Source organism: Garra rufa, chromosome 12 (assembly GCF_049309525.1).
Source record: "Garra rufa chromosome 12, GarRuf1.0, whole genome shotgun sequence".
NCBI classification, from domain to species: domain Eukaryota; kingdom Metazoa; phylum Chordata; class Actinopteri; order Cypriniformes; family Cyprinidae; genus Garra; species Garra rufa.
The window spans coordinates 32,181,278-32,206,861 of record NC_133372.1 but is presented as its reverse complement, the minus strand read 5'-3'; the positions used below and the strand labels follow the sequence as shown (position 1 = coordinate 32,206,861).

The window sequence follows — 25,584 nt, the reverse complement described above, 5'->3', positions numbered from 1 at the left end:
AGAAATTACATTAAAAAGGTGCTGCTGAAGGATAGGCCTATTGTAAGGAATAGTTCATCCAAAAACAAGAATTTGCTGACAATTTACTCACTCCTCAGGCCATCCAAGTTGTAGAGGATTTTTCTTCTAAAAAATAGTGCATTACATTACTTGTTCAACAAAGGCAGTGAATGGGTGCTGTCAGAATGAGTGCTCAAACAGTGTAAAAACATCTCTAGTCCAATAATATCTTCATGTTTTTAAGAAAAAACTATATTAAGACATTTCAGTTTTTTATCCATAACCCATAATAATTTGGACAGGTCCATCCCCTGTTGTCCTCTGACATCAAAATCCACTGACATATTTGTTTAGAAATGTTTTGGACTGTGCCTATTTCTCTCCTGATTCAGACGAGATAACTTTTTTATTTCAAGAATAAAGTCTAAACTAAGAATAAAGTTCAAATATTTTGAGAATAAAGCTGAAATTACGAGAATAAAGTCGAAATAACGAGAATAAAGTCTAAATGTTTTAAGAATAAAGTTGGAATGTTTCGAGAATAATGTTGAAATTTCAGAATGTTTTGAAAATAAAGTCGAAATGTTTCCAGAATAAAATTGTAGCAGTTAAAGTTATAGTATTTTTGAGAGTATAGCCTGCGAATGCAAATGGCCCAGATTGAGAGCACCGGGAGAAGTTGCCAGGCCACTGGAATTTATCTGAATATACGTAGGATTATTGTCAGAAATCATACCATGTGTTATACCCGTAGGGACAGTATGGTTGGATTGCATTCGCCAGCCACCCAATAATAGCAATAAGCTTGGTGCTTTTGGTAGTTTTATTATAAAACAACTTCTCAGCTTTCAAAATCTTTCAGTTTTATAGTGAAATGCAAACAATGTCTTTCAATAATGTGTTTTTCATGCTCTTTAATATGGCGGGACAGATCGCTGTATTCATGTGAATCAAACGTCTTTTTGATTACAATGAGACATTAATTTTTATTAAATTATACTGTTTTCTTTGTTAAAATTCCGCCACAGACTCTGCAAAAAACGTCTGGGAATCAATCGGTCATTCCTTACGTGTATTTACTCAAAAACAACAATAAAACATTCTAAAGGTTGAACTGGACTCCAACTCGCTAAGTTATATTGTTGTTATTTCTGAGGTATATAAGTGACTATTCACAAGCTGCTTTATTTGCTGGAAATAATATTGAATGTCTTCCATTCATTATTTGTAGTGCTTTGTTGCTTTTCATATAACACAACTCTGCTTTCAAATTCTATCTGTTTTATTAAATAGAAATTATAAATTAGTTTTTCCTCTTTATTTCAAGTGTATAGCACAATATAAACATGAAGGAACATCAGAAGGAATGAAAAACAAACAGTATAACCTAATTAAATTAAACTAATGTCTCATGTGCACATAGCGCTTTTGTAATAGATATGTTGTATTGTATTTCGCTATAAAACTGACAGATTTAATCTAGGCCATTTGCATGCACAATAGTCTAGAATATACTCTTAAAATATTATAACTTTAATCTTGTAATTGCTACGAATTAATTCTCGTAATTTTGATTTTATGCTCAAAATATTTTGACTTTATTCGTGAAACACTTCAACTTTATTCTCATAATTTTTACATTGTTGAAATATTTTGACTTTATTCTCATAATATTTTGATTTTATTCTCAGAATTTTGACTTTTTTCTCGAAATATTACAACTTTAGTCTAGGGCTGTCACAAATTCTTGATTCAATTAGAGTACTCGATTTTTAAAAATCCTTTAGTGTAGACTATAGAGTAACTGGCAAAATACATAAGTATCTTTCTCAATATGCTACCTGTTCATTGCGATTTCAAAATAAAAGTTCAAGTCCTAGCTAAGTTTGCATGTTTTGATGTCCATGTTTCAAGTAAGTATAGTGGCTACAGCATTTTGATTGTAAAGAAATGGACAAATATTAAAAATTAAGTAGACATTTAAATTAAATGTTGTTTAGCCAGTATTAAACAAGGATTAGATTGCGCTATAAAGTGTAAAAACAATCGTCAGTCCGTTTTCGCCCTCTGCAGGCATTTGATATAATGCATAATCTACATTATGTTGTATTGTGTGTGTGTGTGTGTATGTATATGTATATATATATATATATATATATATATATTACATTATGTATTTTAACAGTTTAGTCTAATAAAACCATATGATTACTAGCTTTTGACACTTTATTTTAACTAATTATTATTGCCTCATTGCTGTTATATACATATTTTAAGTCATTTTAAAAGCTATTGTTTGCTTGTCTATTTTTATTACCATAAAAAATAAATTATAATTATCTGATTACTCAATAATCAGAACAATAGATGATCACCAAAACAAAATTTGGTGACAGCCCTAAACTAAACTGTCCCCAGTCAAGGCCAAAAAATAAAAATAAAAAAAATAAATAACTTAGATGCAAACTCCTCACCATTTCAGTGAGAACTTACCTTTTGAGATCAAAATAGGTCATCTACGAGATTCGTGTAGATCTAATGAGAAAGTGTTTTTGGGTGGGGGGGCCTTTTAACAGTACCATTAGTACCAATTCAATTCTAACCTACTTGTAGTCAACTGCTTTTAAATGCTCCTGTGTGTTTTTGTTTGCACGCTCTGGTTGCGTGTCTTTCTCACCTTTTTCACACATGATGAGTTTGCATCTATGAATAGATAAATAAAAATAAAAACATCTAAAAAAGAACTCTCCTAAATTTCCTATGCACAGTTTGTTAAAATGTGATATTATTTAAACAATTAATTAATTATTAATTAATAGATTTATGTAACGATTTATTTTGAATTTTTGATTAAATTTTTCATGGCATTTAAAACCACTGTGGGCCATTACCAACCACCTCACGCCTACTTCACAAAACACTTCAGATCAAAGTTGTTTTGCAGAACATCCAACCAGGGTAACCAAGTTCCAACAAAGTTTAAATATTAGACTGCACTTAAAGCATAGGCTAAAAATGTATTAGATATATTATGAAAAATAATGATTTTACATGTTGTCTTTGAACAGCTGTTTTAATGTCAGTATAGGGCCAATTTAAAGATAGGTAATAATAAAAATAGGCTTGTATGTGAAAATACTAAATACAGGATGTTAGAAGTCGAGTATTAAACTCAACCTTCCCACACATGTGGAAAACCCCCGCTGCATCATGTCTCCTCAGTTTGGCCCATGCTCAGAATGTCAATGTGTCAGTGAAATGTCATTTTTACACAAACAGACACAGATACACAAATTTGGGCAAATAGAGAGGAATGCGGCGAGGTCAGCATGGGTATTTACTGGAACGGCATACAAAATAGTTTTCTTATTTTCAGAACATCAAGGACACCCGTGAGCTCTGCTCATTTTGTAAGCGAGTTTGGGGATGCATTTGCAGGTGGTTGTGCAACTGGCCTGGGGTGGTTCTTATATGGGGCGGCCTGCTCGTGTGCGTTTCTGAGTAAAACCACATTGTCCTCGCTGCTGTCTCAGCAAAGGCCCAGGTATCTGCAGAGACAAACCTGGATAGAGAGCACAGAGAATGAGAAAGTCTCAGTGAAGGGGGGGTGAGGTCAAAGTTTCCTGTAAAGCGGTAAAGCAGGTGCAAAACCAAACACAGACAGTATATTCACACAGGAACACTATATGCACATCATATGCACGTTGAGCTCCGGTCTACAAATAAAAGCCATTAAATATCATCATGCAAGGTTAATAACAAGTAGTTTGTTTATATAAAAAGCAATTTCGTCATTTATTTGATGCCTGTACAAGTGCAGCATTGACAAATGATCATGAAAAGATTAAAAATCACAGAACCACCGACTTCTACTAGTTATTTGCAAATTGCTGCATATATCAACCTATTAACCAGCTTAGAGATTGAGAGAGGGAGGGAGGGAAAACATGCGTCAGTGATTTATAAATGTTGCAATAAAGGATTTATAAAGGTTGCAATTAAAGTTTAGTGCAGGGTCACTGGCACATGACCAGTAGGGAAAAACTGCATACCGACATACATTTTGAGGTTATCGTCATTCCTCATATTCACACAGCTATAAATACTATTAAAGTGTGAAAATTAACCTGCGCTTGTCTACAGATGCACGTCAATTGAGATGGCCAATCAAAATAAAAGTAGGCGGAGTTTACTGTTCACAGAAGCAGAGAACGAATGCCAGCACAAAGTGTCAGGAGTGAAAGGAGTCATGACATGGATTTTTTTTATTTTAATGTTCCTTGAGGTTTACTTATAATGTTAATAAAGTTTTTTGCAAAAGAAATACAAATAAATATGTGGAAAAACAATTATTTCCAACCCTCATTGTGACTGTCTGTCTAAAACAACCTTTTTTAAGGGGCACGTCCTTTAAAGCTTGTCAGTAATAGGCCACTAATCAGATTGACTAACATCATTGCATAGAAAACAGTATGAACGCCCTCTCGCTATGTTAAAAAAAGGGTTATTTGCAGACAAAACATTATGAAATAATTTACTTACCATTTGTGAAGCAGCTGCAGTCAGATCTAGTACCGCTTATGAACTCTCCATGACACTGTGCCTCATTTACAAAACAAAATCCTCAGATCAATCCGGGATGCCGTTGTTTAAACCAAACGCATCAAAGCGAACATACTTTCACTTCATTTGACCTATTGACGACAGACTCAAGTGTGTGGACTCTGTCTGAAAGCGAACATTTATCTGTATACTGTATCTAGTGTAGACAAGATTGCAGCAGTGATTGTAATTTCTATTTGCTTTTGACGCGATGCGACACTCGCATTCAACGTGTCAGCCGTTAAGCAACTGAACGCCAGTAGGTGGGGCCTATGGTAAAAAGTTGACTATTCGTTAATGCCTTGCTCTGGAGGCAGTGTTTATGTAAATGTTTGTGCCCGGGTGGGCCACCTTGCACCTCAGATCCAAACGAGCCATTTTTGGAGCTTGATTAAATAAATGCTTTGTTTATAATGAGGAGGTATGTTTTAAGCTATGAGACTTGCAAGATGTTTTAATGGTAAACAAATCAAGGCAAATTTGATTTCTCATGTCATGACCATAGACTGTAAAAAATATGGACGTAGTATCCGTGACGTCACCCGTAGGATTCTGAAGCGCTATTTTGAAGCCTGTTGTGGGCGGGATTCGGCCGTCGCCATCTTGGAATCGCGTCACCGCGCGTCACTCCCGGATAATCAAAAATGGGCAAAAAGGCGGGACGTGGGTGGAGCTGGTTGCTGAAACCACGCCCGCCTAGCGCGACAGTGGTGACAGCAGTGGCAATCCCCCTGTCACTCAAGTGGCCACGCCCTTAATTATGCTGAACTTTAAGGCTTAATATACTTTTGAGGACATTTGAAGTGGTCCTCGCTATCTGAGAAGTTCATGAATGAATCATCTCATGTTTTGCATTAAATCTTCTGATATCAACTGGCTTGTGTGGGTTAGAGGAGAGGTTGAGGTTTGTGCTTGACAAATGTCATCACTGCTATATATAAACCATTGTGCATATAAGATGTCCTTATTAACTTAGTGAAACTAACATGTTTGTGTTGATGCTTAATTATGCAGACCATTCACCGGAAACAGCTAATCCATGTTACAATTGTCACTCATGCCTCTCACTTATTTTTCTCACTTGTATGTCCTTTGACTTTCCTCTTCATCCAAGAATAACCTTTCACTGTACATTAAATGGTAAGGGTGGAACCAGATAATAATACTGTGCCCTGCCTTCCTTATCTTTCAAATACACTCTTCTTTTACGTGACTCTGGTAGCAAACCATTTTACAAGCTGGCTATTGCAAACATTAAGGTACCCATCATTTGTAAGGATTCCATATGAAATCAGTGATAATTTTATTAGTTGAGAGAAGCAAACAACTGTTAATGTAGTGAGAAGAGAGGAAGCTCAGCAGGAGGGGCTTCAGAGAGGACAGCGCAAACCTAAATGTAGCTAGCTGTCACCCAGCAAAATCACACCTTTGGAGTTCGCTGTAGTGCAGGGCTGGTGTTATCTCCAGGTGCTTCAGATTTGTTTCTTTTCATTTTGTCATGTGCACAGCAGAGCGCAAATACATGTTATTTGTCTTTTTTAGATGAGCGTTTGATGCCTGGAAACATATTAGAGGTGGAAAAGCTATGCAGACGTGACAGGTAAGAGATCCTTGTGTGTTTAAACTTTGTTTGCTTTGTTTAGTTAGCATTTAGAGTTTAGAAAATTTGCATGAGATACCACATCATGTTTACTCTAATATTATAGTGGTTTGGGAGATTAAAGTGAAATGTAGCATTCATTATTGAATTTAACTATTGGTCAGTTTAAAAACTGAGACTTTAAGACTTTTTGTGTAAGTTTTTTTTTTCTTTTGGTTCATTAGTATTTCATAAAAATATGTATATATATATAAGCGCATAGATATAAGCACATATCTATATGTATAATCAATCACCTAGCCTGCTATTTGTGTGTATAGCTTGACTTCACATATGCTTGAAAAAAGACTAAAAGGATGAATTTTGTACTTTTTAGTCTTTTAGCGGGTTTCAATCATTAAATCTTAAAGGATGGATAAATAAAAGCTTTTAAGCTCCAGAACTCTCCAAAACTTTTGGAAGTTAGACTTTTCTGTCCTTTGATGCTTTGGGATGATTTTGACTGAGATGTTTCCCAAAAGCAATTTAACCCAAATATAGGTCAGGCAAATTGTAGGATGAGAATAGCATACCATACTTACATAAAACACCCCTAAATCAGACAAACAAATTCTAATTTTAGCTTCAGGAAGTGGATGGGTTTCACTCTATTCGTTTTAATAGAGCACTTCCTCGTCAGCTGGAGGGTTACCATAGTGATCCAGCCCAGATTGAGTGCAGCATGGTTTCTGCGGTAGCGTACAACGAAACGGTGATGATGTTTCGGTATGTGTTGAGTTCATAAAAAAAAAAGTTACAGAGGATGCCACTATAGAAACTGAAAAGCAACTTAACGTCTTCTCACTTATAGAGGAAATTTTGTGATCTATTTTTATCTATATTGTTTTTTCTTAGAATGTAAACTAAGCCCAGCATTGCTAAACTCAATGAAAGGGAGGAATCCCATATGGCAAAAAATATTGTAAACCAGTGAAGCTTAATGAAATACGTTTTTGAAATTAAAAATATATTCACTTTGAACCTTCTTATACCAAAGTATATGTGACCCTGGACAACAAAACCAGTCATAAGGGTTTTGTTTTTTTTTTTAATTGAGATTTAGCAATCTATTCATCATCTGAATAGCTGAATCAGCTGAATAAATAAGCTTTCCTGCGATGTATGGTCGAGATACAACTATTTGAAAATCTGGAATCTGAGGTTGAAAAAATTGTAAATATTGAGAAAATCACCTTTGAAGTTGTCCAAATTAAGTCCTTAGCAATGCATATTACTAATCAAAAATTAAGTTTTGATATACTTACGATAGGAAATTTACAAAATGTCTTCATGGAACATGATCTTTACTGAAAAATCGGTAATTTTGACCCATACGACGTATTTTTGGCTATTGCTACAAATATGCCCGTGCTACTTAAAGGAGTAGTTCACTTTCAGAACAAAAATGTACAGATAATGAACTCACCCCCTTGTCATCTAAGATGTTTTTCTTTCTTCAGCCATAAGGAAATTATGTTTTTTGAGGAAAACATTTCAGGATTTCTCTCCATATAATGGACTTCTATGGTGCCCCCGAGTTTGAACTTCCAAAATGCAGCTTCAAAGGGCTCTAAACCATCACAGCCAAGAAAAAAAGTGTCTTATCTAGCAAAACGATCGGTTATTTTCTAAAATAAAATACAAATTATATACTTTTTAACCTCTAATGCTCATCTTGTCTAGCTCTGTGCGTACTCTGTGTAGAGATTAAAAAGTATATAAATTGTAAATGTTTTTAGAAAATAACAGATCGTTTCACTAGATAAGACCCTTCTTCCTCGGCTGGGATCATTTAGAGCCCTTTGAAGCTGTGTTTAAACTGCATTTTGGAAGTTCAAACTCGGGGGAACCATAGAAGTCCATTATATGGAGAGAAATCCTGAAATGTTTAACTCAGAAAACATCATTTCTTTACGACAGAAGAAAGAAAGACATGAAGATCTTGGATGACAAGGGGGTACATTATTTGTGAATTTTTTTTTTCTGAAAGTGAACTACTCCTTTAAGACTGATTTTTTACAATCTTACACAAGCCTGCATGTATTTTATATATATAGCCTATATATATATATATATATATATATATATACGTTTTATGTATATTTTGATATTTTTTTTTAGCAATGTTGTCTGCTTGAATTAAAAATTGGATCAAAATCTGTATAATTTTTAAAACAAGTTATAAAAAATAGTAAATACATAAAAGGTATGGTAATCATTATACAAAAAACTGTGTGCGTGTGTGTGTGTGTGTGTGTGTGTGTGTGTGTGTGTGTGTGTGTGTGTGTTACTTTCAAAAAGTACACTTTTTTTAACATTCAATTGAAAGTAAATGTTGAGTAAATGTTGTACTGTATCTGCTGATCCAGATGACTCCAGATCTGTCATTTAACATGATTGCAAAACTAAACTATACACCAAACAATAACTATAATATTACTCATCATATTATAACTAGTGACATTTAGTGAGAAATACAGTATATTGCCAAAAGTATTGGGACACCCCCTTCTAATGAACAGGTTTGACTAATTTAGTAATTTCCATGAGTACAAATCTTAATATTTAAGCATATAATGATATTCTAGGGGATTGTGTGCTTCTAATTTTACAGCAACAGTTTTGACAGGACCCTCTTCAATTCTACCATGACAATGCCTCTGTGTATAAGGCAAGGTTCAAAAAGAAATGATCGATTCAGTCAGTGTGGAAGAGCTTGTCTAGAAAAGAATAGAAAAGGGTCCTGTCCAAACTGTTGCTGTAAAATTAGAAGCACACAATCCCCTAGAATATCATTATATGCTTAAACATTAAGATTTGTACTCATGGAAATTTCTACAGTAGTCAAACCTGTTTATTAGAACTTTTGGGAATATTGTGTATGTTTGTTCATTTCTGACGTGAGTCAAATGCATTTGGCATTCTTGACGTCCAGCCAGTGGCATTGAAAAAAATCCCAAAATAATTCACTTGCAATGTCTGAATCTCAAACTTTATTTAAAATTTCAATTATGATATGGGTATATACACAGACCCACACTGATGTTAGCTTGCATACTTGCATTCTGGAACACACTACTAGCCTGTTCTGGAACCATTGATTAAATATTCAGTTTCGAAACTGACATTTTGTCTCATCTTTATTGCGCAGATGTCTGAAGATCAGCACAGGAAGCTGGAGAGAGGGAGGGCGAGCGCACAACAGCCATTTATTCAGCCTTTGAATAAAAAAAAGAGTGAACAGAGTACTGTCATGTTTTTATTTTTATTTTTTTTAATAGCAAATATACTTTTAATCTATACCAGTGTCAGAAATTAACCTTTTTCTTAATTAAGGGGTGAGTGGTTTAATTTATCTCAAAAACTAATTAAATTCTAAATGAAGTTCCCACTATAGTGTCTGAATCCTTACAAGCCTACAATATTACAAACTCAAATGTCAGATAAAAGACGTTTTTTATCCCCAACATCTGTGTTTTTTTTTTTTTTCACAAAGCCTTGGTTAATTTCTGACCCTGTTGTATTCTGTCATATAAAAAAACTCCATCTGGTCTGATCTGATTCGATGATTGTTGGGATTGGCAGGTGCCGCTGCCAGTGACTGGGTGAAACGGAAGCTAAATCAGCATATTCGCAATAAACACAGGTTAGAGACAATAAAAACCTGGATCTCTGGTTGAATTTTCATTGTGGATTTGGAGTCATTTTTATTTTCTGTTATTCAGGAAAGACAGTCAGGATCCAACTCAGCTCTGTGCACAGAACATACCTGAATCGCATTATTTTGAGGAGGACAATCCATTAAGAAGAACAGGTTACACACATGTACACATTCACACAAACATGTGAGCTTGTTCACATACACAAGTCCTTGAAATGAGTAGAAATCTCAGAACTTTTAAATTATTTAATGAATGGTAGTCTTTACCTGTTTATATTTTAAGCACATTTGTGTTTGTGCATGTTTGCGAGAAGCCTCAGAGCCTAATCTGAAACTGCGACCAAAGAGAAGTGCATCGGGAAGACAGAACCCACTGCAGCGTAAAACCAGTGCGCCCCCTGCTGTCAGAGCATCTGACTCTATGGGTCTGAAATAACACTGTTCTAAAGCAACTAAAGCAAAAATTGTTTGCTATTAATTCGGGTGTAACTTTAACCTGGTATGTGTACATTTTAGGGGGAGCTTCCAGTTCTGCTACAGTTTCTATAGGAAGAGCATCACCAGATAAACAGATGAGCCATCAAGAGCCACAAACCTATACCACATCATCACCACACAAGGTCTGTTACTGGTCTCTCTTTACATATATTTTCTCTCATATTAGTAAAACTATTTTAGGGGTCCAGGGAGCATGTTTTTGTAGTTAACTTTCTTAATTTTACATTTTATGACTTTGTAGTTAAAAGTTACTTTTTATGTTAGTTATGGGATGGATTGGATGTAATGTGGCTGCCCAGTAATTAAAATGTTAAATCTAATTAAATTCAAATGAATTTTTTTTTAGTCAGTAATTTGTTCATCAGTGGTTCTCAACTGTTTAACTTGAATGCCCCTCATTATCCAACACAATATTTGAAGGCCCCTCATACTGGTTTTTCTGCTGTAATTATGATAATATTCTTGTTTTCAATTTTTTTATTAACAGAAATTAACAGGAATAAATGAACAGTGTTGATATATTAAATTTGCACTGATAAGATTTTGTGACTTAGATAACATTCAAGATTCTGTATGGTTTTTTAATAAAAAAAAAGTTATTGTGTTGCAGGAAAAATGAAATAAGATTTTAGTTTGCATCTTGCTTTCTGTTGTGTGTTCTCAGCATTTTAATTTTAGTTTTAGTCTGATTTATATAATTAAATCATTTTAAATTATAAAATGGTTAAAAATTTTAATATATCAGTGGTTTTCAATTAATTTAATTCAATTACATTTTTCTGATTATTTAATGTACTATACTATAAGCTATATTTTTTGTTATATAACCTTGTTATCCATTTTTAAAAACAAATTAAAATTACTACAATGCCGTTACTAATGCAGCTGCTGAGGGCATTACATTCTGTCTTTTGACTACAGTTTTCTTGCAAAATAGTGAATTTTTTATTTGTGTTTTTGCTTATTGATTTTTTTATGTTTGAATAAATAGGAGTGTGAAACTAATATTTGTTATGGTCTCCCATCTACATCTACTTTCTATGGAAGCCTGTTTAATAAAAAGGGTTAAAAAAAAAAAGCTTAGTAAAAAAAGGTAATTGCGACATTTTATCTCATAATTTGAACATTTTTCTCAACTGCGTGATACAAAGTCACAATTCTGACTTTTTTTCTCAGAATTATAAGAACTATAATTATAAGAAATAAAATTCAAATTGTGTGAAATAAACTCGCAATTGCGAGTTATAAAATCAGAATTGTAAGATATAAGCTTGTAATTATTAGAAATAAAGTTGTGATATAAGCTCGCAATTGCGAGTTATAAAATCAGAGTTGCCAGACATAAATTCTGAGAACATATCAGTCTTTTTTTCCCCTCAAAATTGATGTTATAAGTTGCAATTGTGAGTTTATCTAACAATTCTGAGAAAAAAAGTAAGAACTGCAAGAAAAAAAATCTGTATTGTGAGATGTAAATAGATTTGCAAGAAAAAAAAGTCAAAATTGTGAGTTTGTATCGTAATTCTGAGAAAAAGTCAGAATTGTGAGCTAAAAAGTCACAATAACCTTTTTTTTCATTTATTCAATTGAAAATGGGCTTCCATAGCTTTCAATAGTTTACGTCCATGCTCCAAATCCATAAGTGTGAAAAAAAATACATTGCAATACATCTGCTTTTCTTCAGGATGAATCTCCTGTACACGTCGGCGTTCAGAACCCCATTCTCTGGACCAGATACGCACAGCCGGTCTTTGCCTTGCATTCACCTGTTCTTGCAGGTAACATGCACATTCACTAATCTTGAGACCAAAAAATCGCTATAAATGAGAAAAAGTTAGCATAATTTGCTCTGTCTCTCTCATAGTTCCTGGACAGTGGGCAGTGATGCCTCATAGGCCTTTGAGCAAATCCCAGTCGGCACCTTCGTTTATCCAGCACATCCACACTCAGACTGTTATGATTGCACACCCCATGTACCAGCAGCCCTGGCCACAGGAGACATTGCAGCAACACACTGAGACAAATGCGCATTTGCACGCAAGCACACAGAGCTCTTTTTCACACGCTCTGTCTCATCGTAAGGTACCTTTTCACACGGTGAGGCCCCTGCCTTCTGGAGCGCTGAGAAGAGACAGAGAGAGAGCAAGAGAGGACTTGCGCATACCGTCTCAGTCGCCGCATGATGACTGTTGCAGTAATCAACTGGGAGTACTGCACCACAGTGGATGCTGTGACGCACAAAACAAAATATATCACCGGAACCTTGCACGTGTGCATTCCTCTCCAGACACCTTTAACAGAAGTCTGCCTTTACATTTATCCTCACCTCTAGCCCGGGATGTCAGAAGAAAATCAAACTACACCACAGGTAGGAGGGTGTCACAACAAAATATAACCCTAATGCTACTGAGAAGGAAAAAAATGCACAATTTATAATCCACTAATCAAATACGTCAATTTGTGTCATTGAGCTTGTGTATTTGGGTCAGATGTTCTAACTTCTATTAAAGCGTGAAGTACTGTTTGTATCATTCTCATGTCATGCTGGATAACATGATCATTGGGATTTATTTACACAAACTTCCTGCAGCTCAAGCACTGCTGTCATTAAAGCAAAACAGTATATTCTTAGAAATTAATATTATTTATTATTTGCAATTAAAAGTTTCAGAAGCATTTTCACTAGTGGTCTTAGACTTTTGTGCTCCACTGTTGTCAAATTGCAGTTTTTAAGACCAACAGCATCATTTTTGAACGTTTGAGATGAGTAAGATTTTTAATGTTTTTAAAGTCTTTTTGTCTGCTCATCAAGGCTTTTTATTTATTACCATAATAATATTATGAAATATTATTGCAATTTAAAATAATGGTTTACTATTTTAGTATACTTTAAAATATAATTTATTCCTGTGATGCAAAGCTGAATTTTTAGCATCATTATTTCAGTCTTCAGTGTCATATGATCCGTCAGAATTCATTCTAATATGCTGATTTATTATCAATGTTAAAAACAATTGTGCTGCTTAATATTTTTTTTTGGGAACCTGTGAAACTTTTTCAAGATTCTTTGATGAATAAAACGTTAAAAATAGCAGCATTTATTTAAAATTGATATCTTTTGTAACAATATACACAACCTACACAATCAATTAGGTGTCAGTATTTAAAAAAAAACCTTTTATTCAGCAAGGATGTTAATTTTTTTAAAAAGTGATAGTACAGACTTATATTGTTAGAAAAGATTTTTAGTTTTCTATTTAGATTTCTATTATTCTATTTTAGAATAAATGCTGTTCTTTTAAACTTTTTATTCATCAAAGAATCATGAAAAAAGTATCACAGGTTCCTAAAAAAAAACTGTTTCCAACATTGATAAATCTGCATGTTAAAATGATTTCTGAAGGATTGTGTGACATTGAAGACTGGAGTAAAGTAAATTAAAACAGTACACTTTAATTGCATTAATTCATAATATTACTTTTTTCTGTATTTTCTTCTTAAAAAAAATTTGAACAGCAATATATATATTATTATTATTATTATATTTTTATAAATATATTTTATTATTTTTTTCATCATATTTGGCGAATTACCCTCAAAAGATAAAGTCATGATTGAGTTCAATCAGAAAAGCTTCAGTCGCTTTAAGAAAAAAAAAATATTGTGTCTAAAATATGATAAATAGTTTAGACACAATATTAATATAAAACAAACTTTTATATTTACATGTTCATTTTCTATTTTAAAGTATATTTGTTTGTGTAGGTTTGGTGTTTGACTATCAGATGCTGAAGTATGGGTATGACTGTGGAGGGTATGCTGGCAGAATCGAGAGTATCTGGAAAAGATTGCAGGAGTGTGGCCTCAGGAATCAGTGTAAGGTAAACAATGCTGAACAGCTCATAAAGCTCTAATTATTATTGCTGTGGTGAGAATTTACATCGATGTGTGTTTGCTTGTGTCTTAGGCTGTTAAAGGCAGGCCGGCCACGTTTGAGGAACTACTGTCAGTCCATTCAGAAGAGCTTGTTTGTTCATACACTGGGCTCTCAGAAAGAACATCTTCCATACCATATCGAAGTCAAACAGACCTTGATAAGGTATTGAATAATTCCTGCAGTGCAGATATACTGAAGATGACAGTCGGCAGTGTGATTGAGCTGGCTCTGCGTGTGGCTGGAGGAGAGCTAAGGGTGAGATTTCCATGATCCACAATTCCTTCCTCTATAAACACAGAGCTTTGATCAGTTAGATTCTTACCAGTTCTTTTCTGAATCATCCTCAGAATGGGTTTGCTGTAGTCACACCTCCAGGACACCATGCATCACAATCCCAAACATAGTGAGTTGCACTTAATACAACTGCAGACACATATGTTTTTTGAAGCAACGTGAAATGGCATTCAAAACAGGATGTTTAGCAAGCAAGCATATAGAATAATCACACTTTCATTGTCATTGCTGTTCTTGTGATGTCACATTAATATTGAGAAACTGGAAAACACACTACCTTTCAAATGATTGGAGTCAGATTATTTTTTAAAGAAATGTTCACTGGAATATTTTTTAAGTCTTTTAAAGACTAATTAAAGTCAAAAGTGACAGAAAAGACTTTTACATTGTTACAAAAATGTTATATATATTATTTAATTATGTTCTATTGTGTATTAAGCAGAACAAATGTTTTCAAATTTATAAAAAAAAAAAAGTTTTTTTAAGCTCCAAATCAGCATAACATGATTTCTGAAGGATCATGTGACATTGAAGACTGGCTGCTGAAAACTCAGCTTTGAAATAAGAGGAAAAAAATACATTTTAAAAATATATTAAAATAGAACAGTTTAATAATATTTTGCAATATTATTGTTTCAGTGGTAATGTATGCAGGTAAATAATGCTGTGTATTACTATGTATTTTTTTTTTTTTTTCTTTAATTTTTTTTTTCTTTCATTGTCTTTCTCTTACAGTGCTTCCTGTATCTTTAATTCTGTGGCCATTGCTGCTAAACAGCTTCAGGAGCGATTGAAGGTTAAAAAGATCCTTATAGTCGATTGGGTAAGACACACACAGTATATACCTTAGATTTGTTTTCACACTTACACATAGTTGCAGTTACTTCCCTAGTGAAAAATAAATATACTAAAATTTATTTAAAATACATTTATTTCATGCTAAGTATACTACAAATACATGTACATATTATGTTCTTAATAAAAATATCCTTCTGTTGTACTTTTTGTATAAACTGGTAACAGGGGGCAGATGTGGCCTCAAATAAGGTTTAATTACAATTTTTATATCAGTAAGTCTCGAGCGATATGTCTTTCATTTTTTTACTAGGGGGATAAAGCGACCATATTTGACCATAATATGCCCATGAGCTTTTTTCAAAGTTATAATTTATATGATTATACAATGGAAAGTACAGGTAATTGGCCTGGTCAGGATTTCTTTTGAGTTTTACTGTTTTTCTGATCTTCTTGCCTTCAACAATTTTTGATATTTCATTTGACAATGCCTGAGGCACAAAAATTCAATTCAATTCAATTCAATTCAATTCAAGTTTATTTGTATAGCGCTTTTCACAATACAAATCGTTTCAAAGCAGCTGTACAAAAAAAAATGTAGGCTACTACAGTATATTTAGTAGCTTATTAGTGGTGACTACTGTATGTTAAGTCGATGTACATATGGTATAAATATTAAAAACAGTAATGGTGTAATCAAAAACAGATGATGAACACTAATAGTAATGATTATGTGTTGCAATCAAACTTGTAGAAAAATGGTGTAGTGCTGTATGTTGTTTTAAGGCTGGCATCATCGGCGGTCCTCTGGGGGGTTGGCATCATCTCTTCTTCTGAATCCGGGCTGAATCTTGTGTAATCCCTAGTTACCACGGGATGGAAATCCTGTGGCAGAAACAGGAAAACAAATAGAGAAATAATTAGCGTAGCTGCTGTTCCAACCAAGCAAAATAATTTTTTTTCCCCAAGCTGAAGAATGTTGATGTGCATTTAATCAGATGTAACTGAAGTACAACGTTATGAGATAAATTATGTGAATGCTTGGCTAAAGAGATGAGTCTTTAATCTAGATTTAAACATACAGAGTGTGTCTGAACCCCGAACGTTATCAGGGAGGCTATTCCAGAGTTTGGGAGCCAAATGTGAAAAGGCTCTCCCTCCTTTAGTGGACTTTGCTATCCTAGGTACTCATAAAAGTCGAGAGTTTTGCGACCTTAGGGAGCGTGAAGGATTGTAGCGTGGTAGGAGACTAGTTAGGTATGCAGGAGCTAAACCATTAAGGGCCTTATAGGTAAGAAGTAATATTTTGTAATAAGTGATTCAACAATTAAACAATTTTGTATGAAATCAGGTAAACTTTCTAAAAGGTTTGTGTGTTTTTTCATCACTAATCATTGCATTCTGCACTTTTGTCAGGATGTTCATCATGGTTATGGAACTGAGGAGATATTCTACACAGATCCAAGTGTTCTCTATATATCCCTGCATCGCTATGACAATGGTTCTTTTTTCCGTGGGAATGGACAACCCACCAGGGTAAGTTTTGTGTACATCCCTTTATGAAACTAGTGAGTGTGTTTAAGATTTGAGATAATTTACAAATTCAAAATCTCAAATCTCAGATTCGTCAGATTACTATGCCTGGATGTATATTGAAGCTTATAGGTATGTATTACAGGTAGGATCTGATAGAGGAGAAGGCTATAATGTAAATGTGGCATGGTCAGGAGGCCTGAATCCTCCAATGGGAGATGCAGAATATCTAGCTGCATTCAGGTACTGTTCTAATGTCATTTTAACTTGTCTAGTATAATTTTAAACTCACAGATTAGTTAAAGTTTACTCACTCCTTTGTCATCCAAGATGTTTGCGTCTTTGTTTCTTCAGTCTAAAAGAAATGAAAGTTTTTGAGGAAAACATTCCAGGATTTTTTTCCATACTGTGGACCTCAATGGGAATCAACGGGTTGAAGGTTCAAATTGAGCTCTACACGATCCCAGCCGAGAAATAAGGGTTTTAACTAGCGAAACGATCAGTCATTTTCTAAAAAAAATAAAAATGTGTATGCTTTTTAACCATAAATTCACATCTTGTACTAGCTCTGCGTACACAAATTCATACATTATGTAGTCACATTGGAAAGGTCACACATACGTGGAAGTACCAACCCAATGTTTACAAAGCGAACATGCAAAGGAAGTCACATGTCCAAAACGTCAAAAAAAGGTAAAACAATGTGTCGGACGATTTTGAAGTTGGAGGAGAAAATGAGCATGACCTTTCCAATGTGATTACGTAATGGGTGAAGTCGAGCTAGTGCAAGACGAGCGTTTGTAGTTAAAAAGTATATCTTTTTTTTTTTTTTTTTTTTCCTTTTTTTCTGAAAATGACAGATCGTTTCGCTTGATAAGACTCTTATTCTTTTGCTGGGATCATGTAGAACCCTTTGAAGCTGCATTTAAAATGCAATTTGGACCTTCAACCCATTGATCCCATTGAAGTCCACTATATGGAGAAAAATCCTGCAATGTTTTCCTCAAAAAGCTTAATTTCTTTTGACTGAAGAAAGAAAGACTTGAACATGTTGGATGACGTAAGGATGACCTTCAGGGAACCTGTTTGCAATTCTGTCTGGTGCCCCTGTTAAGTCCACATTAACAAAAAAGCTAAATATTCTGTCTCTCTTTATAGAACGGTGGTTATGCCAATTGCTCATGAGTTTTCCCCAGATGTGGTCCTGGTTTCAGCTGGTTTTGATGCTGCAGAAGGTCACCCAGAGGCTCTGGGTGGATACAGAGTCTCAGCAAAGTGTAGGTATTAGAAATACAAGCTATGACCATAGAGTTTGTGTTTACAATTACCAAATTGTGTACAGTATTTTTAAAATAATATTAATATTAAATAAGCATGAAGATAGCTAGTAGATACAGATAAATTCTGAGTAAAACTGCATTTTAAATTACTTAAATATTATTTATTGATAATTTTATGTATTGAATACATTTTTTTCATAATCAAGCAGTCATAATCAAGTTAGCTCATTAACTCACTAGGTTTGTCAAGAGCATTTTGTTACATTATCTGAGCCTGAGATTGTTTCTGTTGTTTCTGCATTTTGCTTACTCAGTAGGGCTTCCCCTTAGAAAACGAGTCCTTAAAATACTTCAGATGGAAAGCAGAAGAGCTTATAATGACTTGGCATTTTTGAGTCAAATGTTATGGCCATGTTGTAGTCATGACTCAGCCATAAGCCCAGCTATCATGAACTGTTAAAGAGTTAGTTCACAGAAAAATAAATTCTGTCATCAGTTACTCACCTTTATGTCGTTCCAAACCTGTAAGACCTTCATTCATCTTTAGAACACAAATTAAAGGTGCCATAGAATGGAAAACTGAATTTACCTTGGCATAGTGAAATAATAACAGTTCAGTACATGGACATGACATACCATGAGTCTCAAACACCATCGTTTCCTCCTTCTTATATAAATCTTACGAACAGTCGGTGTTACAGCCGAGATCGTTAATAGTTATGCCTCCAACATTTGCATCGCCCAATCATCGGTAACGTCAGCACATCAGTTAAACAAGGCGAGTCACTCAAGGGACACGGTTAGCTTAATGCTAGCGCTAGCCTGTTACATTGCAATACATAGGATTTCACTTACCACATAAACAGAGAGATGACTGCTCTGATGATGGCAAATGATAGAGAAATAACTGCCTGATGATGGCGAATGATTTACAGATCCCGAGTATCACTGACGAGCTGCTCAACTTGTGTGGTAAGAAGCACTCCTTCTGCATTATAACTTTACACAGAGCACATGCATCACAGTAAACAGACTAAAATGTCCGCGATTCAAAACGGCAGATTCAACAAACCGCATGTTAAAAGCGGCTAGAGCTCCTAATTAAATATATTTTTTTTATCCATGTAGGAGCTATTGAGCTCTGTGAAACAGCCAATCAGAGCAGAGCTCATTAATAATTATGAAGCTTCCAAATAAGGCAAAAACAGAGCCTTTCATTCTAGGGCAAATCCTGGGGGTTGTAAATGGACCTGTAAAACCATTTCTGGAGATTTTTTGCCCTTTCCTATGCCATATACCTTCTATGTAGATATCAGAGAACAATTTTAAATATTCTCTCAATGCATTCTATGGCACCTTTAAGGTATATTTTAAGAAATGAGAGATCTTTCTGACCCAACATAGACAGCAACGCAACTGAAACGTTCAACAGGCCCAGAAAGGTAGTAGGACATCGTTAAAATAGTCCATGTGACATCAGTGGTACCTAATTTTATGAAACTACGAGAATATTTTTTGTGCGCAAAGAAAACAAAAATAATGACTTTATTCAACTATTTCTTCTGTTCTGTGTTCCATGTTGAACACTGACATGGAAGAGAAAAAATTGCAGGGTAAGCTCTCGGATTTCAACAAAAATATCTTAATTTGTGTTCCAAAGATGAATGTAGGAGTTTTGGGTTTGGAACAACATGAGGTAACAACATCAGTAATTATCAACAGAATTTTCATTTTTGAGTGAGCTATCCCTTTAAATCAAGAGTCATGCCGTTTGTGTCATTATGACATGTGCGACTGACCAAATATGCAAATGATCATTTGAAGGTTTTAATTTGATGTGATATGTCTCAGGTTTCGGATTCTTGACCCGGAGATTAATGGAGTTGGCTGAAGGTCGAGTGGTGTTGGTGTTAGAGGGAGGTTATGACCTCACATCCCTCTGCGACGGGTTGCAAGCCTGTGTCAGCGCTCTCGTGGGAAATGAGGTGTGTGTGTTTACAGATGCCCACATGCACACCTCAACACCTTGAGTATTGTGTGAATGTCTGCATGTTTTTACAGACTGAACCTTTAGCTGAAAAGGAATTAGTGAGGAAACCCTGCATCAACGCAGTCGAGTCTCTGAAGACAGTACTACATGTTCAGAGTGAGAATTGTTCGGTTAGCATTGTTCATGTCTATGTTTTGTAGATCTTTTTGATCTTTTCTTTTCATACCGCTCTCTGTCTCTCTCTCTCAGGTAGGTACTGGCGTTCAGTGAGGTCTATGGTGGACACTGTGTCTCTGTCCTACGTGAATGCAGAGAGGAGATACTCGGCAGGCACTGAAGCTGCTTTAGTCCTGGATAACCTCCATATGACAATTCCAACCAGAAAGTAGAACATTTCATTCATTTATTCATAGGGAAAACTGATATTTAAGGAGAACTTGTTAACCTTTAAAGACAGACCTGCTGTTAATAAATGTATACAGTACCGGTCAAAAGTTTTTGAACAGTAAGATTTTTAATGTTTTTTAAAGTAGTCTCTTCTGCTCATGAAGCCTGCATTTTTTTGATCCAAAGTACAGCAAAAACAGTAACATTTTAAAAATTCTTACTATTTAAAATAACTCTTTTATATTTGAATATATTTTAAAATGTGATTTTTTAGCATCATTACTCCAATCACATCATTTTTCAGAAATCATTCTGATATTCTGATTTGCTGCTCAAAAACATTTATTATTAATATTGTTGAAAACAGCTGAGTAGAATTTTCTCAGGTTTTTTGATGAATAGAAAGAAGCACAGCATTTATTTGAAGTAGAAATCTTTTGTAACAATATAAATGCCTTTATCATCACTTTTGATCAATTTAAAGCATCTTTGCTAAATAAAAGTATTAATTTCTTTTAAAAAATACTGACTCCACGCTTTTGAATGTTATATAGTGTATAATGTTACAAAAGGTTTTTATTTCAGATAAATGCTGATTTTTGGATCATTCTATTCATCAAAGAATCCTGAAAAAAATTACTGAATTGTTTTAAATATTAATATTAATATTAATAAACAAAAATGTTTCTTGAACATATTAGAATGATTTTTGAAGGATCGTGTGGCACTAAAGACTGGCGTAATGATGCTGAAAATGTAGCTTTGATCACAGAAATAAATAACATTTCCTAATATATTAAAATAGAAAGCAGTTATTTTAAACAGTAAAATATTTCACAATATTTGTTCCTGTACTTGAATCAAATAAATGCAGGCATGGTGGGAGAAACTTGTTTAAAAAACAAATAAATCTTACTGTTCAAAAACTTTTGGCTGGTAGTGTGTGTGTGTGTGTGTGTGTGTGTGTATATATATATATATATATATATATATATATATATATATAGGCACTGTTGCACTCTAAATGCTTTCAGTATTAGAATATTGATAGACTGACTAACATAGTTAGATATGGACTAAAACTGACATGACTATTGAATCTATTTATGGTCTCTGCTCTATAGTTTCCCAAATGAGCCAATGGAGCACGATGAAGCTGAATCGATGTAGAAGTCAGTCTGTATTTTCTTTCTGGAAGACTTCATTCCTCTCCAAACAGAAGTCGGACATCCGGTGCTGAAGCTGCGGTGATATTACTTTGGAGACTGCAGTGTTGTGTGAGACAGGAGACAATCCTCAGGAACTAGGCTATACAAAAGAAATTCACTGTCTCATCTCATGAGTGATTTACTGAAATGCTGAATCATTTGTTTGATGACATTTTGCAATTATAGCTTGCTCATGATACATCTGGCCAATGTCAAATAAGGATATCATACAGACAGGAAGTGAAAATTTATGAGAAATATGCTTACCCAGGTTTTATTGTTCTTGAGCTTCATCAAGGGACAAGACATTTGGTTTATACACTACCTTTCAAACATTTGGGGTCAGTAATTTTTTCAAACATTGTGCAAGGATGCATTGCTTATCTTTGAAATTTTTATTCATCAAAGAATGAAAGAACTGTTTTCGTAAGTAGCATGGGTATACTTGTAGCAATAGCCAACAATATGGGTCAAAAATCATTTGGGATATTAAGTAAAGATCATGTTCCATGAAGATATTTTGTAAATTTCCTACCGTAAATATATAAATTTTTTGATTAGTAATATTGCTAAGAACTTCATTTGGACAACTTCCCTGCTGAAAAAAAACCCCAGCTAAAATCAGCCTGGGCTGGTTGGTTGGTCTTAGCTGGTTTATGCTGGAAGTGGCTGGTTTTAGCTGGTCTCCGAGCCTGCTTAGGCTGGTTTTAGCTGGTGGTCTCCCGGCCTGACCAGCCTGGGAAAGTGTCCAAAACCCCTCTAAAACCAGCCTGCTGACCAGCTAAAACTAGCCAACCAGCCCAACCATCAGCAGGGATTTAAAAGCAATTTTTCAATATTTAGATTTTTTTTGCACCCTCAGTTGTATCTCTGCAAATATTGTCCTATCCTAACAAACCATATATCAATGGAAAGCTTAATTGACTCTTATGACTGGTTTTGTGGTCCAGGGTCACTTATTATAATTGGTTGCTGAAAATTCAGCGTCGTCATTACAAGAATATATTACATTTAAAAAAATATATTGATAGAAGACAGCAGTCAATTTAAGGCTACATCTACATTAATCCGGAGATTTAGTTTTAAAACGCTCACTAGCGTTTTCCAAAAGTTTCTCATCCACACTGAGACGTTGGAAAACGTTAAATTCAACTTACTGCGCATGTGTATAGGTTTTAATGGATATAGGTTTTAACCTCGGGGGCCTCATTTATAAAACTTTCTTACGCACTGATTTGATCTTAGAGTGTTCGTATGATCAAATCCACGTCAAAGTACAGATTTATAAAAACCGTCTTTGACGTGGAAAAGTACTTATCTCCACGTCAGATTCCAGCTTGGCGTACGACCGTTTCCTTGTGGTAATGCCTGGTATTGCAGATAGTTCAGCCTCACTATAATTTGATTTCTTGCGCTCCTTTTTACTTGCCATTGTCACAGAGTTTTTGCTTTAGGAATGAGCTCATTTTATATGTTAATTAATTAAGCAGGGGCGTTTCGACGGCGGAACATTCAGCTGCACACGATTCCACGATCATTTGTGATTTATAACCGAATGACTGGCGTACGCATGGAATTTCGTGGTACGTTCGTTTCTCTGAATCGCTCTTACGATCAAATCAGAAAAGTTCTTAGATAAAATCAAGGATGGTTTCTACGCAAGTCTTTATAAATGAGGCCCCTGATCTATAATAGAGAACTGGATTGCTCATGACGTCATAAAAGTGAAGCCACCGCGTCGCCATATTAGTATTCCCTAATATTCGCATACATTCTATTGAATGAATAGGAAATTATAGGATTTTATTGAGAAAACATCACATAAGTCAACGTTTTTATATCTGAAGTCTCACTGTACATTTTCACAATGCAAACGTGCTAAGCATGTAAACGGTATCCCTCTGCTTAATAAAAATGTAGGTTCATAGCCTACATTACAGTCATGTACATCAGATAAACAAACATAGTACGATCTTAGTACAGTTATTCACGGTTTATGTCATTTTGTTGTTTTTATTCGTACAGTAGGCTGCTTGTTTCAACAATACTTTCGTTAACAGTATTCATTTTAAAGCAGGTGATGATTTGTTCGTTAAATTAATTAATTCAACATATACACAGCATTTTACTCGCATGGAATCTGCAATGTTAGTAAATCAATGCAGAATTTGCTGATCTGAAGCGTCTGAAATAGATGTTGCTCAATCAGGCACAGTAAAAATATACACATAACTCGGAGAATATACCGCTGACTACATATGGTATGGACTTAAAGACATGAAACTTTATTTCAAAAGTTTTGAATTTCAATACAAAGAGAATATAGTAACAGAGGCTTGTATTGTATTATTTATTGTATAATCGAATCAATGTCAGATACGAATACCAGATATATGGTCATGTTTATTATTTTCTGCATAATTAGGTAAATAATGAAATATATTTTGTGTTGGTACAGTGACCCGGCTGTGTCTGCAAGTGTGCAGCTTACGCACCCACATAAACGATTTCAATATATCGCTTATCCAGCCCGAAAAGACCATAAACATTCCAGATAACATCTTAGGTAAAAATAATTAACATACACATATCCTAAAAACTAATCCTGTGTGAAAGATACGCTTCAAATCGGGTGATTTTAGGTCAGTGATTTGCATGCAAATCAATGGCGCTCTATGCCAGTAGGAAATAGTAAGATGGCGGATCGAACACTTCCGGTGGCTTCACTGCCTAACGGCAGTTTAGAACGCAATCGATCCAGTCATTATATAGATCAGTGGTTTTAACGCAATTCTTCTGACAGGATTTTTTTTAACGGAAATATCTCACCTGACGCGTCCGTTCACTCATGTTTGATCTAAAACTTAACTGCCCTCATGTTTTGCCGCAGGACAGAAATGTAAGTAAAATTTCTGTCATCTTTTTAGGACTGTAATATGAAGTGTTCAAAGTAAATATATCTTAAGCAACAGTGTGAAAGCGAATGGCACATAACAGACGTAACAGTCCACACAATTTTAGAAACTCTGTCTGGAGAGCGTTTTTAAAAAGCTCCGTTTTTCTTGACAAAAACGCCCCCTCAGTGTGGACGGAAGGCCAAAACGGATGATAATATTTCAAAATATTACTGTTTTGACTGTATTAATTATCATATAAATGCAGCCTTGATGTGTATGAGGCTTCTTTCAAAAACAAAACAAACAAAAAAATTACCAACCCCAAACTTTTGAACAGTAGTGTCTACTTTTTGTGACTGGAATGAAAAAATGAGTTTTGGGCATCTGTTAGTCCTTGATACCTTTAAAATAGTCTTGACAAATTACTTATAAAAGCTTTTAATGGTTGCACTTTATATTCACCAATCATTACAAATTTAAAAAGAAAAAATCCTGAGACGATTTTGCATTGTGTTCAACTTTTTGTCATTATTAATAGCTTTCCTTGGCAGCTACCCTTGTATGTCAAATATTTATATAGCAAGCATAAAGAAAACGTTTGACTGTTTGACTTAGGTTGAAATTCATTTCTGAGAATATTTTCTTTATTTTTTATTATGAAGTTGGTCTATGATTGATTACATTTAAATATATTTTGTGAACTACAATAACATCCGCATTTGCATATTTTCGAGTCATCTGAATTTTTACATTGATGTTTTATAGTCTTTTCATTTTACTTGTCTTCAAAATGTTTTGCTGTTCACAGAATTAAACAAACCTGTATTTTTACTTTTTAAAAATAGTTTTGAAATCAATAAGCA

The 25,584-nt window shown here is 34.5% G+C and overlaps 1 protein-coding gene across 1 annotated transcript; it reads left to right on the top strand.

The window, feature by feature from the left end:
- Positions 1-6,143: 6,143 nt before the first annotated feature.
- hdac7b (histone deacetylase 7b) lies at positions 6,144-25,581 on the top strand. Its single transcript, XM_073851924.1, has 18 exons — positions 6,144-6,202; positions 9,393-9,486; positions 9,827-9,887; positions 9,967-10,327; positions 10,419-10,522; positions 12,085-12,178; positions 12,265-12,768; positions 14,166-14,281; positions 14,368-14,592; positions 14,685-14,740; positions 15,367-15,454; positions 16,843-16,962; positions 17,105-17,202; positions 18,118-18,236; positions 20,091-20,224; positions 20,301-20,385; positions 20,479-20,614; positions 21,741-25,581. Exons 4-18 carry the CDS (start codon positions 10,156-10,158, stop codon positions 21,784-21,786), a joined length of 2,097 nt encoding a protein of 698 aa, XP_073708025.1. The 5' UTR covers positions 6,144-6,202; positions 9,393-9,486; positions 9,827-9,887; positions 9,967-10,155; the 3' UTR covers positions 21,787-25,581.
- Positions 25,582-25,584: the final 3 nt, after the last annotated feature.

What these genes read in the sequence shown, in the direction of transcription:
- hdac7b (XM_073851924.1), top strand. Translation starts at nt 10,156, where the DNA reads ATGGTAGTCTTTACCTGTTTATATTTTAAGCACATTTGTGTTTGTGCA. An exon ending in AGATCCTTATAGTCGATTGG is followed by an intron (nt 15,455 to 16,842) that starts GTAAGACACACA and finishes CACTTTTGTCAG; the next exon opens with GATGTTCATCATGGTTATGG. An exon ending in GGAATGGACAACCCACCAGG is followed by an intron (nt 16,963 to 17,104) that starts GTAAGTTTTGTG and finishes TATGTATTACAG; the next exon opens with GTAGGATCTGATAGAGGAGA.